General features: G+C 49.2%; 1 protein-coding gene across 1 annotated transcript in view; it reads left to right on the plus strand.

Moving 5' to 3' along the window:
* The first annotated feature begins 6,826 nt into the window (after positions 1-6,826).
* Positions 6,827-19,379, plus strand: part of LOC147102390 (multidrug and toxin extrusion protein 2-like) — a 35,348-nt gene continuing 22,795 nt past the window's right edge. The window contains exons 1-5 of the mRNA XM_085964776.1: positions 6,827-6,961; positions 8,199-8,300; positions 14,358-14,426; positions 16,144-16,292; positions 17,780-17,822. Coding sequence (XP_085820902.1) covers positions 6,827-6,961; positions 8,199-8,300; positions 14,358-14,426; positions 16,144-16,292; positions 17,780-17,822 — 498 coding nt within the window. The remainder of the gene's footprint in view (positions 6,962-8,198; positions 8,301-14,357; positions 14,427-16,143; positions 16,293-17,779; positions 17,823-19,379) is intronic.

Here is a 19,379-nt window from a genome sequence, read left to right on the forward strand (position 1 = left end):
GTATCCTTGGGTGCCTTACCGAAATGGCCATTCGCACCTAATGAGCTTGGTGTTGGCAAACATTTTGACTGCAGAGGTGCCCTCAGCTGAACCCAGTTCTGTTCTGTTCTCTTTTTCCCCCCTCCCTTCCTCAACCCCTCTGATTGCGATCAGGGATCCTGGCCCCTCTCTCTCTCTCTCTCTCTCTCTCTCTTTCTCTTTCCCCCCCCGCCCCCCCCACTGCGTCTGAGGTGCTGAAGCAGTTTATAGCACTCCGAACGGATTGCGCATCTGAAAGCAGATCGCTCCGTACAGACTGACATGAATCAGTCATTCATGAAAGAAAGACTTGTGAAATAATACTGAGTGGCCTGCGGGTGGCGCTGTCCAGGGAGAGTATAAATACTCGGACACGGGCCCAGCTTGCGCAGGACATTCTTAACAGGAACTAGTGAAGGACACAACTAGACCTCCATGTTGTAAAACAGTTGATTAAAGCTTTGTTTAACGCTTAGACCAAGTGCCTAGTAGTTTTCTTACATCACAGACCATAGATTGAACCTGGGGGGGGGCCTTGCTGGTCTTTCAGGGGCCAGATCTTGCTGGATCCAGCAGGCCATATCGCGACGCGCGCCGTTGGTTAGACTTCTTCCTGCACCCTTCCGCTCTCGTGGTACTGAGGCCAGAAATAATAGCATAAAATGGTGGAAATGCAGAACGGGTCAGTCAGCATCTGTAGAGGGGAAAGGAGAGGTTATAACCTTTTTAGCTGTGAACCCTTCATCAGACTGAAGAAGATCCCAGGTTCAATACCTGCTGTGGGCTGAATTAGCCCAACTTGACCAGGACAGTGGTGAGGACTCCACAATATGGCCTTCGCACCCTTGTGTGTAAGGGAAGGTGGGGGGTGACTATTAGGTCGAGTTTCTCCTGCTCACTCCTGTGACAGGGGCTGGACACGTCCTTGCCCCTGGAGGTCCGGCCCGGCTGTGTTCTCTAGCCACGGTCAAGGAGTCTGCTGACCGCCACCCTCTTGGGTTCAAGACTGAAGAGTGACCCTTATGGGTGAGGCACCCGAGGGTCGTGACCTAGCGACAAGCCAACCCATCCAGGAGAGGAGGACAAATGGTCCCCCTTTATAAACCCAGTAGGTAGAGAACAACTCTCTCTAATTCTGCATCTTTTTCTTCCAGCTTTTCTTCATGGGATGAGCGACACGACTCCGTTACATTGACCTCCTGCGATTGAGACCTGGGAGGAGATGACGTGTGCAAGGGTCTCTGATTCATGGGGAGAAACTGAGGTCTCGGAAAACTCTGACCAAAGTGCATCTCTCCGGTACCCTAACTCTTCCATTTTGAGCACCCCAGTAAACCACTACCAGCTCCCATCACACTTAGCCCGATGAAGATGGCTCCATTTGAAGATTTAGCACCAGCACCGACTGGCCCCCTACTCTGTAATTCCTCTGATTTTCTTCGGACGATACACATCTGATTTTAAATTTGAAATTGCAGCTTTCTATTTTTTAGCATGGGTGGCAGGGTTACTTAGGCTAAGGTTTGATCACCAATTCACATCCAATATTAAAATGGACTCCCCGGCCTGGAGTTTCTGTTCGGTTGCGCTATTTTTTTTTTTCAGTACAATTCGCCCAAAATATGCCAAACCAGCGCGAAAGATCGAGGAACTTCAAGCGCAAATAGAGTTTCAACGATCTTTTGCGCTAGTTTATATTTTTTTTAATTGCGAACTATCCACACCGCCAGCTCAAATTAATCGCCATGTCGGGTTTCCACTAATTGTGCTTATTTGCCGGCCTTCAAGGAGGCTCCGAAAATTAAGCGCTTTAATGCACAAGGACGTATTAAAAGCTTTTAAATATAACTTTTTAATTTACTAAGAAGCTGACTACTGTATCCTAATATAACTATCCAATGGTTCTGTGTGTTTTTTTTAACATTTTCCGTAATTTAAAATCGAGTTACTCAGAGGTGGTCAACTCGACACTGATTAAAAATGCTTATTTTTTGTGACGAGCCCATTTTCAGCTGCATGAATCAAACTGCACCAGGTTGCCGCTCTTAAATATATCGCAGAATTTCTTCCCTCCCCCCACCAAAGTAAATTGTTTTAAAAATTATATTCTAAAACGCTGCCCGATTGTTCTGCTTCATGGAAGATTTTACATTCGGCGATATGCAAATGAGCGAGCGGAAACTCTAGGCGGAAGAACGCTGCTCAAAACTGGCGCAATTTCCGCCTGGATTGCCGATTGTGCCAAAGCGGAAACTCCCCCCCCCCCCCCCCCCCCCCGACCCGTCTTGATATCCAAAGGTCAGCTACCCCTCGCTAGGCTAGCGGCTGACAGATTTCATATCCTGTTGCTACATATTGTTATCCAGACGCACAGACATTTTTTATCTGTAAATGTGGGGCAGCTGAATTCAGAATCGTGGTGATCGTAGCCAAGTCGCCTTGGCATCCAAACTCTTCGAAAGGCCGAGGGCGGAAAATCACAGGCGGCTGAGCACCGAGACGGAAAGATTCTGGTCTGTCTCTGTCTCTCTCTCTCTGTCTCTCTCTCTCTGTCTCTCTCTCTCTGTCTCTCTCTCTGTCTCTCTCTCTCTCTGTCTCTCTCTCTCTCTGTCTCTGTCTCTCTGTCTCTCTCTCTCTCTCTGTCTCTCACTTGGACAGCCGGAATATTCCAGACAGTTATCGATGGAAGAAATAATTCCAGTATCTGATCTAACTTTATTGGGCTGTTTATTTTTTTCCACTGCTTTATATACTTATGGCCGTGTCCCGGTGGGCTAGGGGGGAAGCGACAGAGGCAGCTGAACGGATGGTCTCGATCTTTGTGACAAAGAAGTCCATGAGCTCCTCGCACTCGTTGGAGGTGAGGGTGGTTTAAGGAGACGGCTTGTGGTGCAGGAGATAAGCCGGGCATTATCTTTGCATTCCTAAACTAAACCTTCTGTACTAAAGTGATTGCACTAAAGCGACTTTCTGTCTTTTGAGCGTGACATTAATTAAACAATTAACTGATACCACTTCAGTCCATGTTGGGCTTATTTCTTTTATACTGCTGCACACACGGAGATGGAACTGAGCTTTGGTAGTGATCTGGTTTTGTGACTCAATCAATATTTGTACCCTGTTTTTAGGATAGCGCACAACCGCAGGAGGTGATTGGCATGGGGTCTTGCACTGTGGGGTACGGGGGTGTGTGTGTATGATGTGGGGTACGGGGCTGTGGGTGTGATGGGTACGGGGCGGGGTGTGTGATGTGGGGTACGGGGGGGTGTGATGTGGGGTACGGGTGTCACGGTGTGATGGGTACGGGTGTCACTGTGGGTGTGATGTGGGGTACAGTGTCGCTGTGGGTGTAATGGGGTACGGGTGTCGCTGTGGGTGTGATGTGGGGTACAGGCGTCACTGTGATGGGTACGGGTGTCACTGATGTGGGGTACGGGTGTCACTGTGATGTGGGGTACGGATGTCACTGATGTGGGGTACGGATGTCACTGATGTGGGGTACGGGTGTCACTGGGTGTGATGTGGGATACGGGTGTCACTGTGTGTGTGATGTGGGGTACGGGTGTCACTGTGTGTACTGTGGGGTACGGGAGGGTGTGTGTGTGTTGCCCACACTTGTGAAGCGAGGTTGATGTCATTCCCAAGCAACACTTGAAAGCTCTGCTTTAAACATCACTTGAGTGAAGTTTGCATGATTTAACTGTCTAATGAGCACATTACCTGGACCCAGCATTGCTCCGTATCTGACTTAGTTATTCCTTCTCCTCACCCTGTTTTACAATATCTAATGTTAGGGGTACGGTAAAGCCTAATGATTACGGTTCTGGTGTAGCGACCGAATGGCCTCCTTCTACGCCGTAAATTTCTATGATTCTAACCGCGAGTTAAAATCCCAACATCGCAAGTTGTAAAATTAAATTCAAAACATCTGGAAATTTGTGCTTGCCCCCCGCAACCCCTTTTCCCTTCTTCCGCAGGGTGCCCATTGTTTGTGATGTCTCAGCCCAAGCAGCCTTTCATCCTGTGTGACGCTTGAACCTGAGTGGCAATGGGCTATTTGGCCATGGAGGGCATCGCGGCCAGTAGGGCAATTTTCCTGGCCTGGTCTGCACGTGTGCTTTATCCAGTCAGCCACTGGGGGGAGCTCCTGGGACCCTTTTTTTCTTTTTAAGGGGACAAGGTGACCCTTCACTGTTACGATAGCAAAATACTGCAGATGTTGGAAATCCGAAATAACAACAGAAAATGCTGGAAAAACTCAGCAAGTCAGGCAACATCCGTGGAGAGAAATTTGAGTTGACGTTTCGGGTTTGACCCTTCTTCAAAAAAGGGTTTGAAGAAGGGTCAAACCCGAAACGTCAACTCAAATTTCTCTCCACGGATGTTGCCTGACTTGCTGAGTTTTTCCAGCATTTTCTGTTGTTGTGACCCTTCACTGTTAACTGCGGGCTGTGTCCGTATTTAAATAGTGAGCTTGTTTTTGTGACATTGTTCTCAGCAGGTCGGCACATGACCCCGGCCGCCAATAAGGCCGTACAATAGAGCCATTGATAAAGAGCGAACAATCAACAGCATTATCTGGACACTGGCCTCGGGCAAGTTGACCCATTTCACGCTCGGCTCCCCGGACAGTGAGCTGCTGTGTCAGTCTGAGCCGGGTCTGGACCACAAGAATTGTGAACAGGAAATAGGCCATTAGGCTTAATACCCTGTCTCCTTATCCCGAGATCAACCCCGCCTTCTCACCTTTCACGACCACCGCACGTCCCAAAGCGCCTTACGGCCAACGGAGTACTTTTTTTGATGAAGTGCGGTGGCTGTTGTAATGTTGTGGGAAACGCGGCAGCCAATTTGCGCACAGCAAGATCCCACAAACAGCAGTGGTGATAACCAGCAGAGAATCTGCGCTGAATCGTGCTCTGGTTTTTAAGGCGAGGGCCTTTAAAAGGCCGCATCCCTCAGTGTGCCCAGTTTTTTTTTTGTTGAATGGTGCTTTTTCCCCACACACGAGCCACCCAGTCTAATCCCACTCCCCTGCCAGCTCCCAACATTCCAATACTAACCCCCCCTCCCTGCAACTATCTAGCTCGTTTGTGTACCTGAATTTTACTTATTCTTTAATTTCAGTTTAACACCAGGGGGTCCAAACCTCCTGTGTTGTGAGAGTGATGTTTCCCAACCTGTGTCTCTGATTTCCTCACACACTCCTCTGTTGTATTTAATTCCCATTGAGAGGATTTGTTTCTTTTTAGTTTGAAGCTCGGAGTCCGTGGTAAAGTGAAGAGGGTTTCTGGTTCTGGCTTCTGATTGCTTGTACATGGGATCCCAGGACAGGATCAGCTAAGAGTGGAACTGCTGCTGTCAATGTTCAAGCCAAGGCTCGTGTATAAATGGCTTAAAACGTGAAGTTAAGAACAGAAGAAAAAAGGACTTGGGTTTGGGGTTTTTTCCTGCACCTACCTGGGATATGAGTGTGTCGCACGCTGAGGCTAACCCAGCACCTACGGAGATACCGGATACATTGATCACCTGTACAAAGGTAATGAAGAAAAGAAATGGAAGCATTTAAGAACATAGAATTAGGAGCAGGAGTAGGCCATTCGGCCCCTCGAGACTGCTCCGCCATTCAATAAGATCATGGCTGATCATCGACCTCAACTCCACTTTCCCGCCCGATCCCCATATCCCTGGATTCCCCGAGAGTCCAAAAACCTATCGACATCTTGAATATACTCAACGACTGAGCATTCACAGCCCTCTGGGGTAGAGAATTCCAAAGATTCACCACCCTCTGAGTGAAGACATTTCTCCTCATCTCAGTTTTAAATGGCCGACCCTTGATCCTGAGACTGTGGCCCCGTGTTCTAGATTCTCCAGCCAGGGGAAACATCCTCTCAGCATCTGCCCTGTCAAGCCCTCCAAGAATTTTCTGAGATCACCTCTCATTCTTCTAAACTCCAGAGAGTATAGGCCCAATCTACTCGATCTCTCCTCATAGGACAGCCCTCTCATCGCAGGGATCAATCTAGTTGAAGGCACTGAATTCATATCTCCCTCTCTCTCTGCACCCGTTTGTTAGAGTCAGAGGATTTTAATATCTGCTTGCATGAGGAAAAAAATTAACTCTTGATTGAATTAACAGAAAGCTTCTGTTCTGAGCCTTGAGCCTTTCTGCCTGTGTTCCAATCTTTCTAGCCTTCCCTGCTTGGTCCCGGCCTCGGACGCTGTCTGGTTAAGTAACCACTCCGCGTTTGACCAGGTCGGACAAGGTGGGTCGCTGGGATCATCCAGGAGACTCGCAGGGAAGTGTGGAAGCCCTCGCCACCCCAGAAAACACTGGAAGAGAAGAGGCAAATCTGTCTCTTAAGGTGTAGCCCTTTCTAGAATCTTCTTTCAGTTTTCCAGCCGCACTTTTTTCCTTTTTATAGCTTCAGCAACAGCAACCCCCTCCCTCCCCCACCCAGTTATCCTCCCCTCCGCCACTCTCCCCACCCCCCCCACCACCCCATCTCCTTCTTCATTGCCCTCCCACCCTCCTACTTCTCCCCTCACCTGCCTCCTTCACCCTCTCCCTACCCCCCACCCTCCTACTCCAGCCCCCCCTCCTCTCACCTCCCCTCCATCTTCTCCCTCCCCCCCCACCCTCCTACTCCAGCCCCCCCTCCTCTCACCTCCCCTCCATCTCCCTCCCATCTGCTTCCTCCTCCTCTCTCCCCTGCCACCGGCCGAAGACCGGATTGTGGTACTGAGAGAAGCGGTTGCTCGCTCCGACCCTCTGCCATCTTGGGGAGGACTTTGTTTGACTGCAATGGGTGACCAGGAGCAGGGAGCGGCAGCTGGGAGCGTCTCTCGGATCAGGTTTAGTTGCGGGCTCCTTTTCCGCTGCATTCCAGCTGTTGTACGGGAGGAAATCAAACAGCTGTTCCTACTGGCCGGACCGCTGGTAAGTGAAACGCTTTCCAGACAGATATCTGCCCTCTCCTGCCTCGGGGGTCTTTGCTGTGACTGCCAAAAGAAAACTCTGTCTTTACATCGCACCCCCTCCCTCTCCCTCAGCAATGTTCAATGAATGGGGGAGAGCGAGGGTTCAGTGAATGGGGGAGAGCGAGGGTTCAGTGAATGGGGGAGAGCGAGGGTTCAGTGAATGGGGAGAGCGAGGGTTCAGTGAATGGGGAGAGCGAGGGTTCAGTGAATGGGGAGAGCGAGGGTTCAGTGAATGGGGAGAGCGAGGGTTCAGTGAATGGGGAGAGCGAGGGTTCAGTGAATGGGGGAGAGCGAGGGTTCAGTGATTGAGGAGAGTGAGGGTTCAGTGAATGGGGGAGAGCGAGGGTTCAGTGAATGGGGAGAGCGAGGGTTCAGTGAATGGGGGAGAGCGAGGGTTCAGTGAATGGGGGAGAGCGAGGGTTCAGTGAATGGGGAGAGCGAGGGTTCAGTGAATGGGGAGAGCGAGGGTTCAGTGAATGGGGAGAGCGAGGGTTCAGTGAATGGGGGAGAGCGAGGGTTCAGTGAATGGGGGAGAGCGAGGGTTCAGTGAATGGGGGAGAGCGAGGGTTCAGTGAATGGGGAGAGCGAGGGTTCAGTGAATGGGGAGAGCGAGGGTTCAGTGAATGGGGGAGAGCGAGGGTTCAGTGAATGGGGGAGAGCGAGGGTTCAGTGAATGGGGGAGAGCGAGGGTTCAGTGAATGGGGAGAGCGAGGGTTCAATAATGGGGAGAGCGAGGGTTCAGTGATTGGGGAGAGCGAGGGTTCAGTGAATGGGGGAGAGCGAGGGTTCAGTGAATGGGGAGAGCGAGGGTTCAGTGAATGGGGAGAGCGAGGGTTCAGTGATTGAGGAGAGCGAGGGTTCAATAATGGGGAGAGTGAGGGTTCAGTGATTGGGGAGAGTGAGGGTTCAGTGAATGGGGGAGAGCGAGGGTTCAGTGAATGGGGAGAGTGAGGGTTCAGTGAATGGGGAGAGTGAGGGTTCAGTGATGGCGAGTTTGTCCAATTATATGGCTGCTGCCTGCAGCTCTGCAGGTGAAGCAAATCCTTGGAATAATTGGAGGGACAGTTGGTTACGGACATCGCCAATGGTAGGGTTTCTAATCTATAGATGGATGAGGTAACTTGGGCCGCAAGGCCTCCATCTTTTGTTGTTGTATTGTGAGTGTCCAACCCATTTTAATGTAACTTCTTCGACAGATCCTGTCACAGGTGATGATCTACACCCTTAATTTTATCAGCTCTGCTTTCAGTGGACACCTCGGCAAATATGAACTGGGTGCCGTATCACTCGCTACATCGGTAGGTACCAGCCGTACGTCGAGCCAATTAACCCGGGCCGGGGGAATAGAAGGAACTCTAGTTTTTGCAGAAATCCTGTTTCCTTATATTAAAAAATCTGATTATTTAGTGCTTGGAAAATAGACATTGGCCTTTCACTTCTCAGAGGGACCAGGGTTAAATGTGCAGCGGGTTAGGCACTGAACTTTCACCTCTCGGAGGGACCAGGGTTCATGGTGCAGTGGGTTAGGCACTGAACTTTCACCTCTTGGAGGGACCAGGGTTCATGGTACAGTGGGTTAGGCACTGACCTTTCACCTCTCGGAGGGACCAGGGTTCATGGTACAGTTGGTTAGGCACTGACCTTTCACCTCTCTGAAGGACCTGGGTTCAATGTGCAGTGGGTTAGGCACTGATCTTTCACCTCTTGGAGGGACCAGGGTTCATGGTGCAGTGGGTTAGGCACTGACCTTTCACCTCTCGGAGGGACCAGGGTTCATGGTACAGTGGGTTAGGCACTGACCTTTCACCTCTCTGAAGGACCTGGGTTCATGGTGCAGTGGGTTAGGCACTGACCTTTCACCTCTCTGAAGGACATGGGTTCATGGTTGTAGTGTATGTACCTTTTAAGAGGAACTATGTTTTTGAAGCCCTTGTATACTGTAGTACCAGTAGTGACCACTCGGGTATATAAGCCTGTGTAGCGTCTTGTGTTGTTAGTTCACCTCCAGACTTTGTTCAGTAAACACTTGTTAAATCAACTCCTGCATTCCGTGTCTCCATTAACACACGGATCTAACAGTGGCGACGAGTTAGAAACGAACTTACCTGCAATTCGGCAGCACCTCAAGGGGATCGATTCCTCAGACGAAGGTCGAAGTGAGAAGCAAGAAAAAAATAACTCGAAGAAACTCGAAAACAAGGGCCAGGCTTGGTCTCCAGTCTGTGGTTTCCCCAGCTAAACGGGCTGGTGGCAGGTAGTGCACTGATCCTTCCTGGGCTGCGGCGGGCTAGAGCTCAATCGGGTGGCTCTGCAACGGGGCCGGGCAGCGAGTCGGGAAGCAGAAGCAAAGAGAGAGAGAGGGTGGAGCACTCAGGGCGCGGCCGGTGCTGCAAAGCAGGTCGGCGTTCGGACCGAGCAGAGGGAGGGGAAAGTCCCAGAGGGTCCGCTCCACGACGGGAACGGTTCTCCAAGTAACGGAGAAACTATTGAAGCGATATATTAAAAAAATAGAAATACCGCGAAAAGCTGCAGGTCGCAACGGGAACAGCGTTGGCGGCAGCGGCGGGAAAGCGCGGGAGGCGCCATCTTAACTCGGCGGGGAAGAAAGAAAAGCGCGGGAAGCGCCATTTTAGATTTTCAAGATGCCGAAGACTGGCAATATTACTGCTTTCGATAGTGATATAGAAGATTGGACCACATATGTGGAAAGAGTGGAGGTATATTGCAAGGCGAATTAAGTAGCGGATGATAAGGCATCGGTACTTCTAAATCTGATGGGCGCAAGGACATACGGGCTGTTACGAAACTTGATCACTCCAGCCAAACCGATGGATAAGAATTTTAAGGAGATTGTTGATACCTTACAGGAGCACTTAAACCCAACACCGCTGCTGATAGCGGAACGATTCAAATTCTTCAGGAGGAATCAGCACAAGAATGAAAGTAACGCTGATTACCTCACCGAATTACGAAAGCTGTCAAAGCACTGCCAATTCGGGGCAGGACTAGCAGATTCTCTACGAGACAAATTCGTCTGCGGTCTCCTAAGCGAAGGAACACAGAAAAGACTACTTTCAGAGAAAGATTTGACACTGGACAAGGCTTTCAGTGTGGCTGTATCATACAAAGCAGCAGCAAGAGGAGCTGCAGAGATACAGCAAAAGCCACAGGACTTCGGCACCCATGAAATGACACGGGGTTTCGAGAGATGTTATCGCTGCGGCAGATCCACCCATGACCAGAAGGACTGCTGGTTCAAGGACAAAGCATGCAGGCAATGCGGAAAGATGGGACATATTGCACGTGTATGCAGATCTGGAAAGAAATCCGCTGACAGTAAAAAGGTCAATAAGGAAAAGTACAGAAAGGTACAAATGATGACGGACAGTAGCTCCGAAGACCAGAAGAGCGATAGCGACTCCGGAAACAAGAGACTAAGCTGTCTCAAATTACATAATGTAATTGCCAAAGAAGATTACCAGACCATTTGGGTTACCCTCACGATAGCGGGGTCCCCAGTCAAAATGGAGCTAGATACAGGATCAGCTCTGACCGTCATGAGTCGACGGGATTACGAGCGGCTATTTCCGCATATACCTTTGAAAGACACATCCATTGTCTTGAAGACATATACGGGGCAGAAAGTATACCCCAGAGGGAAAATAAGGGTGCCTGTTGTATACAACGGCAAGGAAATACAGAAGTTGTATTTATACGTTCTGCAAGATGGTGGTCCACCGTTGTTGGGACGTGAATGGATCAGAAAGATACGTTTAGACTGGCACTCCATTCAGGTACTGACGGTGACCAGTAAGAAAAAAAACGATGATGATGTCATACCTGGACGATTAAAAGAAATCTTGGCTAACGCCAAAGAAGTGTTTCAACAGGAACTAGGATCCCTGAAAGGCGCCACCGCCTCAATAAAAGTGGAAGATGCGGCAATTCCCAAGTTTTTTAAGGCAAGGCCGGTGCCATACGCAATTCATCCAGCCATCGAGGCAGAGCTGGAGAATTTGGAAAAAGCAGGCGTGTTATCCAAGGTAGATTGGAGCGAGTGGGCAACACCCATCGTCCCGGTCATGAAGAAAACGTTGAATAATGATAAATCTGAAGAACAGAGAAAAGTTCGCATCTGTGGGGACTTCAAGGTGACTGTAAACCCGGTTCTTCACACAGTACAGTATCCTCTTCCGAGGATAGAAGATATTTTCGCCTCACTATCCGGAGGGAAACGTTTCACCAAAATTGACTTAGCACAGGCATATCTACAGATGGAGGTTGAGGGGGCCTCTAAAAAGTATCTCACGATAAACACACACAAAGGCCTGTACCAGTACAATCGACTGGTTTTCGGAGTGGCATCAGCTCCGGCTATCTGGCAAAGAGCTATGGAGCAAGTCCTGCAAGGGATTCCGGGGACTCAATGTTACCTAGACGACATCCTTGTAACAGGAGAAAACAACAACGAGCACCTTGCCAACTTGGAGCAGGTGCTCACGAGGCTGAGAGAACGGGGCCTACGAGCAAATCGCCCCAAATGCGAATTTTTCCAGAAACAAATATCATATTGTGGCCATGTCATTAACGAAGAAGGGTTGCATAAGTCACCTGAAAAAATTGAAGCGGTCGTAAAGGCCCCAGCGCCTGAAAATGTCTCACAATTAAGGTCGTTCCTGGGATTAATAAATTACTATCATAAATTTTTACCAAACTTGTCGACGGTTCTGCACCCGCTTAACGCACTGCTACAAACGGGAGTAGTTTGGAAATGGAGCGAAGACTGTAAACATGCCTTCCATAAATGCAAAGGCTTGATCACGTCCAGGGAAGTGTTGGCTCATTACAACCCATCACTGCCAATCAGACTGGCGTGCGATGCATCCCCTTACAGCGTGGGAGTGGTATTATTGCATAGATTCCCTGATGGCTCGGAGCGGCCGATAGCTTTTGCGTCACGCTCATTGAACTCAGCTGAGCGTAACTATGCCCAGATCGACAGGGAGGCACTCAGCCTGGTGTGGGGGGTGAAGAAATTCAACCATTACCTACACGGACAAAAGTTTACCTTGTTGACTGACCATCAACCCCTCGTCTCCATATTCAACCCTAAAAAGGGCGTTCCCATTATGACAGCGCAAAGGCTACAGAGGTGGTCCCTTTTCCTAGGGGCACACCAATATGACATAGAGTACAAAGGAACAAAACAGCATGGGAATGCTGACTGGTTATCGCGCCTACCGTTGCCAACGGTGGAAGAGGCGCCTACAGTGGACCCAGTGGAGATATTCCACTCGACCATAGTGGAGATATTCCACTCGACCATAGTGGAATGTCTACCGGTGACAAATTCTACCATTGAAAAGGAAACGCGAAATGACCCAACTCTCTAACGAGTCTACGATTTAACAGTGAAGGGATGGCCAGCACATGGCGAACCACTGTTGCCAGCATTCTCGCAAAGAAGAGAACAGCTGTCAGTGTGCCGAGGAACCTTGATGTGTGGATCCAGAGTGGTGATTCCACCCAAACTCCATGATAAAGTGCTAAAGGAGCTTCACGAGGGGCATCTGGGTGGAGTGAAAATGAAGAACTTAGCCAGAGCGTTTGTGTGGTGGCCAGGTATCGATGGAGACATCGAAGAAATGACCAAGAGCTGTCTAGGATGTAAGAAGGTCCAAAACGCCCCACCACAAGCCCCTCTACATCCATGGGAGTGGCACTCATCTCCCTGGCAAAGGGTACATATCGACTTTGCTGGTCCATTTATGGACTCAATGTTCTTAATCGCGGTGGATGCACACTCCAAGTGGCCGGAGGTAATAAAGATGTCCTCCACCACCACGGAAAAAACCATCACAGTATTAAGGACCATATTCGCCAGGAATGGGCTGCCTGAACAGATCCGTTCTGATAATGGACCGCAATTTGTATCCGAAGAATTCAGGAAGTTCTTAAAAAAACAATGGGGTTAAGCACTACACGTCCGCCCCATACCATCCCGCCACCAATGGATTGGCTGAAAGGTTTGTCCAGACCTTCAAGAAGGCCATAAAGGCCATGGGTAATGAAGACATAAATCTACAACATAAGGTAGATAACTTCTTGTTTGCGTACAGGAATGCAACACATGTGGTTACAAACCAAACCCCCGCCATGATGTTTTTCAATAGAAGCCTAAGATGCCGGCTGGATTTGGTCAAGCCAAACATCAGAAGGGACGTAGAGAACCGGCAATTACAAAGCATGAATGAAAGGCCAACTAGAACCTTCCAGATAGGTCAACCAGTTTTGGCCCGGGACTACCGTACCGAGAAATGGCAGCCTGGAACTATTTGCACATGACTAGGACCGCTGATGTATACCGTGGACATTGGAGAAAGCATAATAAGGCGCCATGCTGACCAGATCATAGAGTCATCCGAAAAAGGACAACCTACACCACAACTCTATACGCCTAGTGATGAAGCAGAGATACCCATAGTATCTACCTCCGATCCGGTGATACTGGAACCAGATGAACCAGACACTAGCATTGAAGCCGAATCAACCTTGCCAAAAGAACCTACTACACCACCGAGGCGTTATCCGGACCGACTCAGGAAGCCTCCAGAGAGACTGAATTTGTAATTGATTAACTTCAGCAAATGTGTATATTATTGTTCTTGTAAAAATGTTATTTAATGATTACTTAAAATGTTATGTACTATTTATCTAAAAGGGGAGGAATTGTAGTGTATGTACCTTTTTAAGAGGAACTATGTTTTTGAAGCCCTTGTATACTGTAGTACCAGTAGTGACCACTCGGGTATATAAGCCTGTGTAGCGTCTTGTGTTGTTAGTTCACCTCCAGACTTTGTTCAGTAAACACTTGTTAAATCAACTCCTGCATTCCGTGTCTCCATTAACACACGGATCTAACAATGGTGCAGTGGGTTAGGCACTGACCTTTCACCTCTTGGAGGGCCCTGTGTTTGATCTTGGTCTTTTGCCATTGGGAGGGACTTGCCCTCAATTTGTTTTCCTTTTGGTTATTTGGGTATCTAACACATGAAAAAAAAACATCTGCCATGCTCAAGAATCTCCAAAACAAAATATTTAGAAGTCTGCCTGTGTGGGGTTCGTGTAGGCCTGATTATGGAATGCACCCTCACAGGGACACATCCTGTGTGACACAAAAGGTTCAATGACCTGACCACGGCAGGCACTGACCACTCTGAGATGTAAACGTTATCCACGGTGGGTGAGGCTGTTGGATTGATTGCCGTGACTATCTTTAATGTGTTTTATTTGTTTTTTCTCTCCTGCCCCTGCCCCCCACCCTGCCCACCAACCTTTTCAAAATGGTGGCTAAGGTGATCAGCGTGACTGGTGTTGCCGTGGGAACCGGTCTGTCCATGGCGTTTGACACTCTGATATCTCAGGTAAGCCTCTACCACTGGGGGTAGCCTCAATCATTGAATCATAGAATAGTACAGCACAAAAGGAGGCCATTCGGCCCATCGAGTCTGTACCGGCTCTTTCGAAGAGCAATCCAGTCAGTCCCACTCCCCCGCTCTTTCCCCATATCCCTGCAATTTTTTCTCCTTCAATTATTTATCCAATTCCCTTTTTAAGGCGACTATTGAATCTGTATCCACCACCCTATCAGGCAGTGCATTCCAAATCCTAACCACTCATTGTGTAAAAAAGTATTTTCTTCCTGTCGCCTCTGGTTCTTTTGCCAATCACCTTCAATCTGTGCCCTCTGGTCATCAACCCTTCAGCCACTGGAAACAGCTTCTCTTTGACCGCGTGTGTCCCATTGATAACAGTAAATAAAGATGAGAAAATGCTTCTTGCCTGATCCGTTAACCTTTTTTGTTTTCATTCCCGGCATATATATGGGTGCGAATTCAGGGTTGCGAAGGGCACCAATCGAGCAGGTTGTTTACACAGAGGGACTGGGGCTGAGTTGCCAGGAATGGTGACTGAGGCCTGGACACTGCGGTCAATTTAAGAAATGGCCCAATGCAGTAAAGGGGAAGTAGGCAGAGCTGCACCAACCCCCTCACCCCCACCCCCGAAAGGTTGAGATCCTAAGGGCCCACTTCATCCCAAACCGAACTGTGAACTCTGACCCCGCTCATTTGCTACAGTGAGGGGACGGCACTGACAGAGTCACATGACGGTGGGTCTCAATTCCCAGCGATCTGAACACGTTGGCTTTTCATTCATCATAAAAACGATCGGGCAGTCATTGCTTGATGATGTGAGCTACTCTGCTTGTATACCCTAAACTTTCTTCTATGTTGAAGTTATGTTCTCCTGCTTTCTATTTAAGTCCGTGGACACTAAGGGAATCGAGGGATACGGGGATAGGGCGGGAGATATGGGTGTGAATTCAGGATTGTGAAGGGCACCAATCAAACACAGAGGGACTGGACGGGACTCTAGACTTGACTATTCCAACGCACTCCTGACCGGCCTCCCACATTCCACCCTACGTAAACTTGAGGTCATCCAAAACTCTGCTGCCCGTGTCCTAACTCGCACCATGTCCTGTTCACCCATCTCCCCTGTGCTCGCTGACCTACATTGGCTCCTGGTTAAGCAATGCCTCGATTTCAAAATTCTCATCCTTGTTTTCAAATCCCTCCATGGCCTCGCCCCCTCACTATCTCTGTAATCTCCTCCAGCCCAACAACCCTCTGGAGATATCTGCGATCCACCTATTTTGGCCTCTTGAGCATCCCCGATTTTCATCGCTCCACCATTGACGGCCGTGCCTTCAGCTGCCTAGGCCCTAAGCTCTGGAATTCCCTCCATAAACCTCTCTTTCCTCCTTTTAAAACGCTCCTTAAAACCTACCTCTTTGGTCACCTGCCCTAATATCTCCTTATGTGGCTCGGTGTCAAATTTTGTTTGATAATCGTTCCTGTGAAGCACCTTGGGACGTTTTACTAAGTTAAAGGCGCAATATAAATGCTAGTTGTTGTTGTTGTTGAAAGTGGAGTTGAGGTCGAAGATCAGCCATGATCTTATTGAATGGCGGAGCAGGCTCGAGGGGCCGAATGGCCGATTCCTGCTCCTAATTCTTATGTTCTCATGAATACTTTCTGATTTTTGTCACTGAACAGAATGATTTCAATCTCATTTCAGACTTACGGCAGCAAAAACCTGAAGCGTATCGGAGTAATTCTCCAAAGGGGGATCCTTATTCTTATGGTCTTCTGCTGCCCTTGCTGGGCCCTCTTCATCAACACGGAGAAAATCCTGCTGGGTGCCAAACAGGACCCCGAGGTGGCCAGGTCAGATGCTCCTCACACTCCCGAACCGAAATCTAGAAGAGGAACTGGTTCAGTTTAAAGGAAAAAAAGCAGTGGCTGCATCACCTTGGGCTGTCTGGGAGGGATCATTAGTCTTTTTGTGATGTCCTCAAAAACCCTGTGTTAATGTGTTGGAAGGAAAGTAAAGACCTTGCGTTTACTGTATATCGCACCTTTCGCAACCTCGGGAGGTCCCAAAGCACTTCACAGCCAATTAAATCATTTTTGATTAAATTGGATTCAAGCGCCGCCCAGTTTTTTCCGGTTCCTTCCGCTGCCTTACCAACATTCCTTGAAGGGACCGTTGGAGGCCGTCGTCAGAAAGGTGAAATAACAACGGAAAAACTCAGCAGGCCAGGCAACATCCGTGGAGAGAGAAATAGAGTCAACGTTTCAGGTCGAAACCCTTCGTCAGGACTGAAAAAGCACAGGAAATGAAACCGATTAAAAGGCCAGTTTGGGGGCTGGGAAATGGGGATCAGAGAACAAAAGAGAAGTGAAGAGACATTAAGAGGTATTCAAAACCAGACGAGATGGTGATAGGACTAGTGGAAACAAAAGATGGCTCTAGATTAGGTGTGAAATGCAGTGGCAGAATGGGAGACAGAAAGGTGAGTTTGCTTTCCTCTTTTAACGTACCTGTTGAATGTGGAGCCAGGAGGAGGAGCAGGAGTGCCCCTCCGGTTGGCTACGCTGGGCTACTTACCCGGCTCACGTTTGCGCCCCCCCCCCCCCTCACCCCAGGAACTACCCGAGGGGCCGCAGCTCCTGCCCAAATCGGCCCAGAGAGAAGAATAAAGAGCGAGATTGATGCCTGGGGAGGCCCAATGGGTGCCCGCGGCTCGCCGCAATCATTCAGGCGAGGCCTAAAGCACATTTTCAGACCACTTGGGCTCCGGGCGAGCACTGCCACCGTTCTGGGCCCGAAAGCAGGCCTGGACGAATTTCTCCCCCACTCTCGCTTTCACCAATGGCCTGTGGAGGCAGCTCCGCGCGCCTCCTCCCGACTTACACCGCACCTAACATGCAATCACGAGGAAGAAGAAGGGGTGTTTCGACGGGGTTTTGGCTGAAAATTAAGTATGTCCAGAAAGAACAGAGATTTTATTATTTTGAGCTCATGACTTAAAAGACATTCGGCTGTGCTGTTACTTTTCAGTCTAAGTGGCTTTAGGGAGGAAATCCAGGGAATTCGCCATCGCCACTGACTTGAGTTCGGGGGCGGGGCGATGATGAGCAACTTTCTCATGGTTTAGGCGAGCGTACTGGCGGAACGGCGCTAAAGTCCCCGGAAATTATGCTGTGGCGCAAATAGCAGCGTAACTCACTTACGCCAACAACTTCCTGGGACTTCTGCGCCGCCGTTACGATGGCTTAAGATTCCAGCAAATTCCGGGTCTCTCGAGAATGTTGTTGTTCTAACACCCAGCTGCTGGACGATGGCATTGATGTTTAAACTTCTGTTCCAGGTTGTGCCAGCTTTACGTGAAGATATATATTCCCGCTCTTCCTGTGAGTATTACATAGAAACATAGAAGATAGGAGCAGGAGTAGGCCATTTGGCCCCTTGATCCTGCTCTGCCATTTAATGAGATCATGGCTGATCATCCAAATTCAGTACCCTGTCCCTGCTTTCTCCCCAAAACCTTTGATCCCTTTAGCCTTAAGAAATATATCTAACTCCTTCTTGAATATATTTAATGAATTGGCCTCAACTGCCTTGTGTGGTAGAGAATTCCACAGGTTCACTACTCTCTGGGTGAAGAAATTCCTCCTCATCTCAGTCCTAAATGGCTTACCCCTTATCCTTAGACTGTGACCCCTGGTTCTGGACTCCCCCGCCATCGGGGACATCCTTCCTGCATCTAGTCTGTCTAGTCCTGTTAGAATTTTATAAGTTTCAATGAGATCCCCTCTCATTCTTCTAAACTCTAGTGAATATAAGCCTAATCGACCCAATCTCTCCTCGTACGTCATTCCTGCCATCCCAGGTATCAGTCTGGTGAATCTTCGCTGCAATCCCTCCATGGCAAGAACATCCTTCCTCGGATAAGGTGACCAAAACTGCACACAATACTCAAGGTGTGGTCTCACCACGGCCCTGTACAACTGCAGCAAGACATCCTTGTTCCTGTACTCAAACCCTCTCGCTATGAAGGCCAACATACCATTTGCCTTCTTAACCGCCTGCTGCACCTGCATGCTTACCTTCAGCGACTGGTGCACAAGGACACCCAGGTCTCGTTGCACTTCCCCTTCTCCCAATCTATTGCCGTTCAGATAATAATCTGTCTTCCTGTTTTTGCCACCGAAGTGGATAACCTCACATTTATCCACATTATACTGCATCTGCCATGCATCTGCTCAATCACCCAACCTGTCCAAATCATACTGATTCCTGTCCCCCCCCACCTCTCCCAGTGTTGTAGGGTTACCGGTACATCCCAGTCAGGAATTACTTTGCTTGCAATGAACTTCAACGGTAGGAGCTACTGTCGGTGAGGGATGAACGAGCCCCTCCCCCTCGCCCACCTCCTGCCCCAAAACCGTTGAGTCACTGGGAGCGTCGAGCTCAGGAAAGGCAGTGCAGAATATGAGAGAGGTTTTGCTGATTTCTCTTCAGCAGAAGGTTTGCAAAACATCTTTCCTCCAGGAGATTTAAGTGAGTGTGATCGAGCCTGCACTGTCCGTGGCCTGATGGGCCGAACGGCCTTTCTCATTCTCCAGCCAAAGCGTTGGAAACTTTCCCCCCCGTAGTGCCATTTCTTACCAGCAGATGGCAGAGATGCGCCGTGCGATTTAAATTGTTGGAATAAAGGAACTTGCTTTTTAATTTGTGAGGCATCTTATTGCAGCTCTCTAGAACGACCCAAAGAGCTTCCGATTGAATGAATTACTTTGAAAAGCGGCCATTGTTGCCATGTAGACAAATGTGGCGACCATTTTCATAGAATCATAGAGTGATGCAGCACAGAAGGAGGCCATTCGGCCCATCGTGCCTGTGCCGGCTCTTTGAACGAGCTGTCCAATTAGTGCCACCCCCCCTGCTCTTTCCCAATAGACCTGCAA

Source organism: Somniosus microcephalus, chromosome 22 (genome assembly GCF_052327205.1).
Source record: "Somniosus microcephalus isolate GS21.2 chromosome 22, FLI_Smic_1.0, whole genome shotgun sequence".
Taxonomy (NCBI): domain Eukaryota; kingdom Metazoa; phylum Chordata; class Chondrichthyes; order Squaliformes; family Somniosidae; genus Somniosus; species Somniosus microcephalus.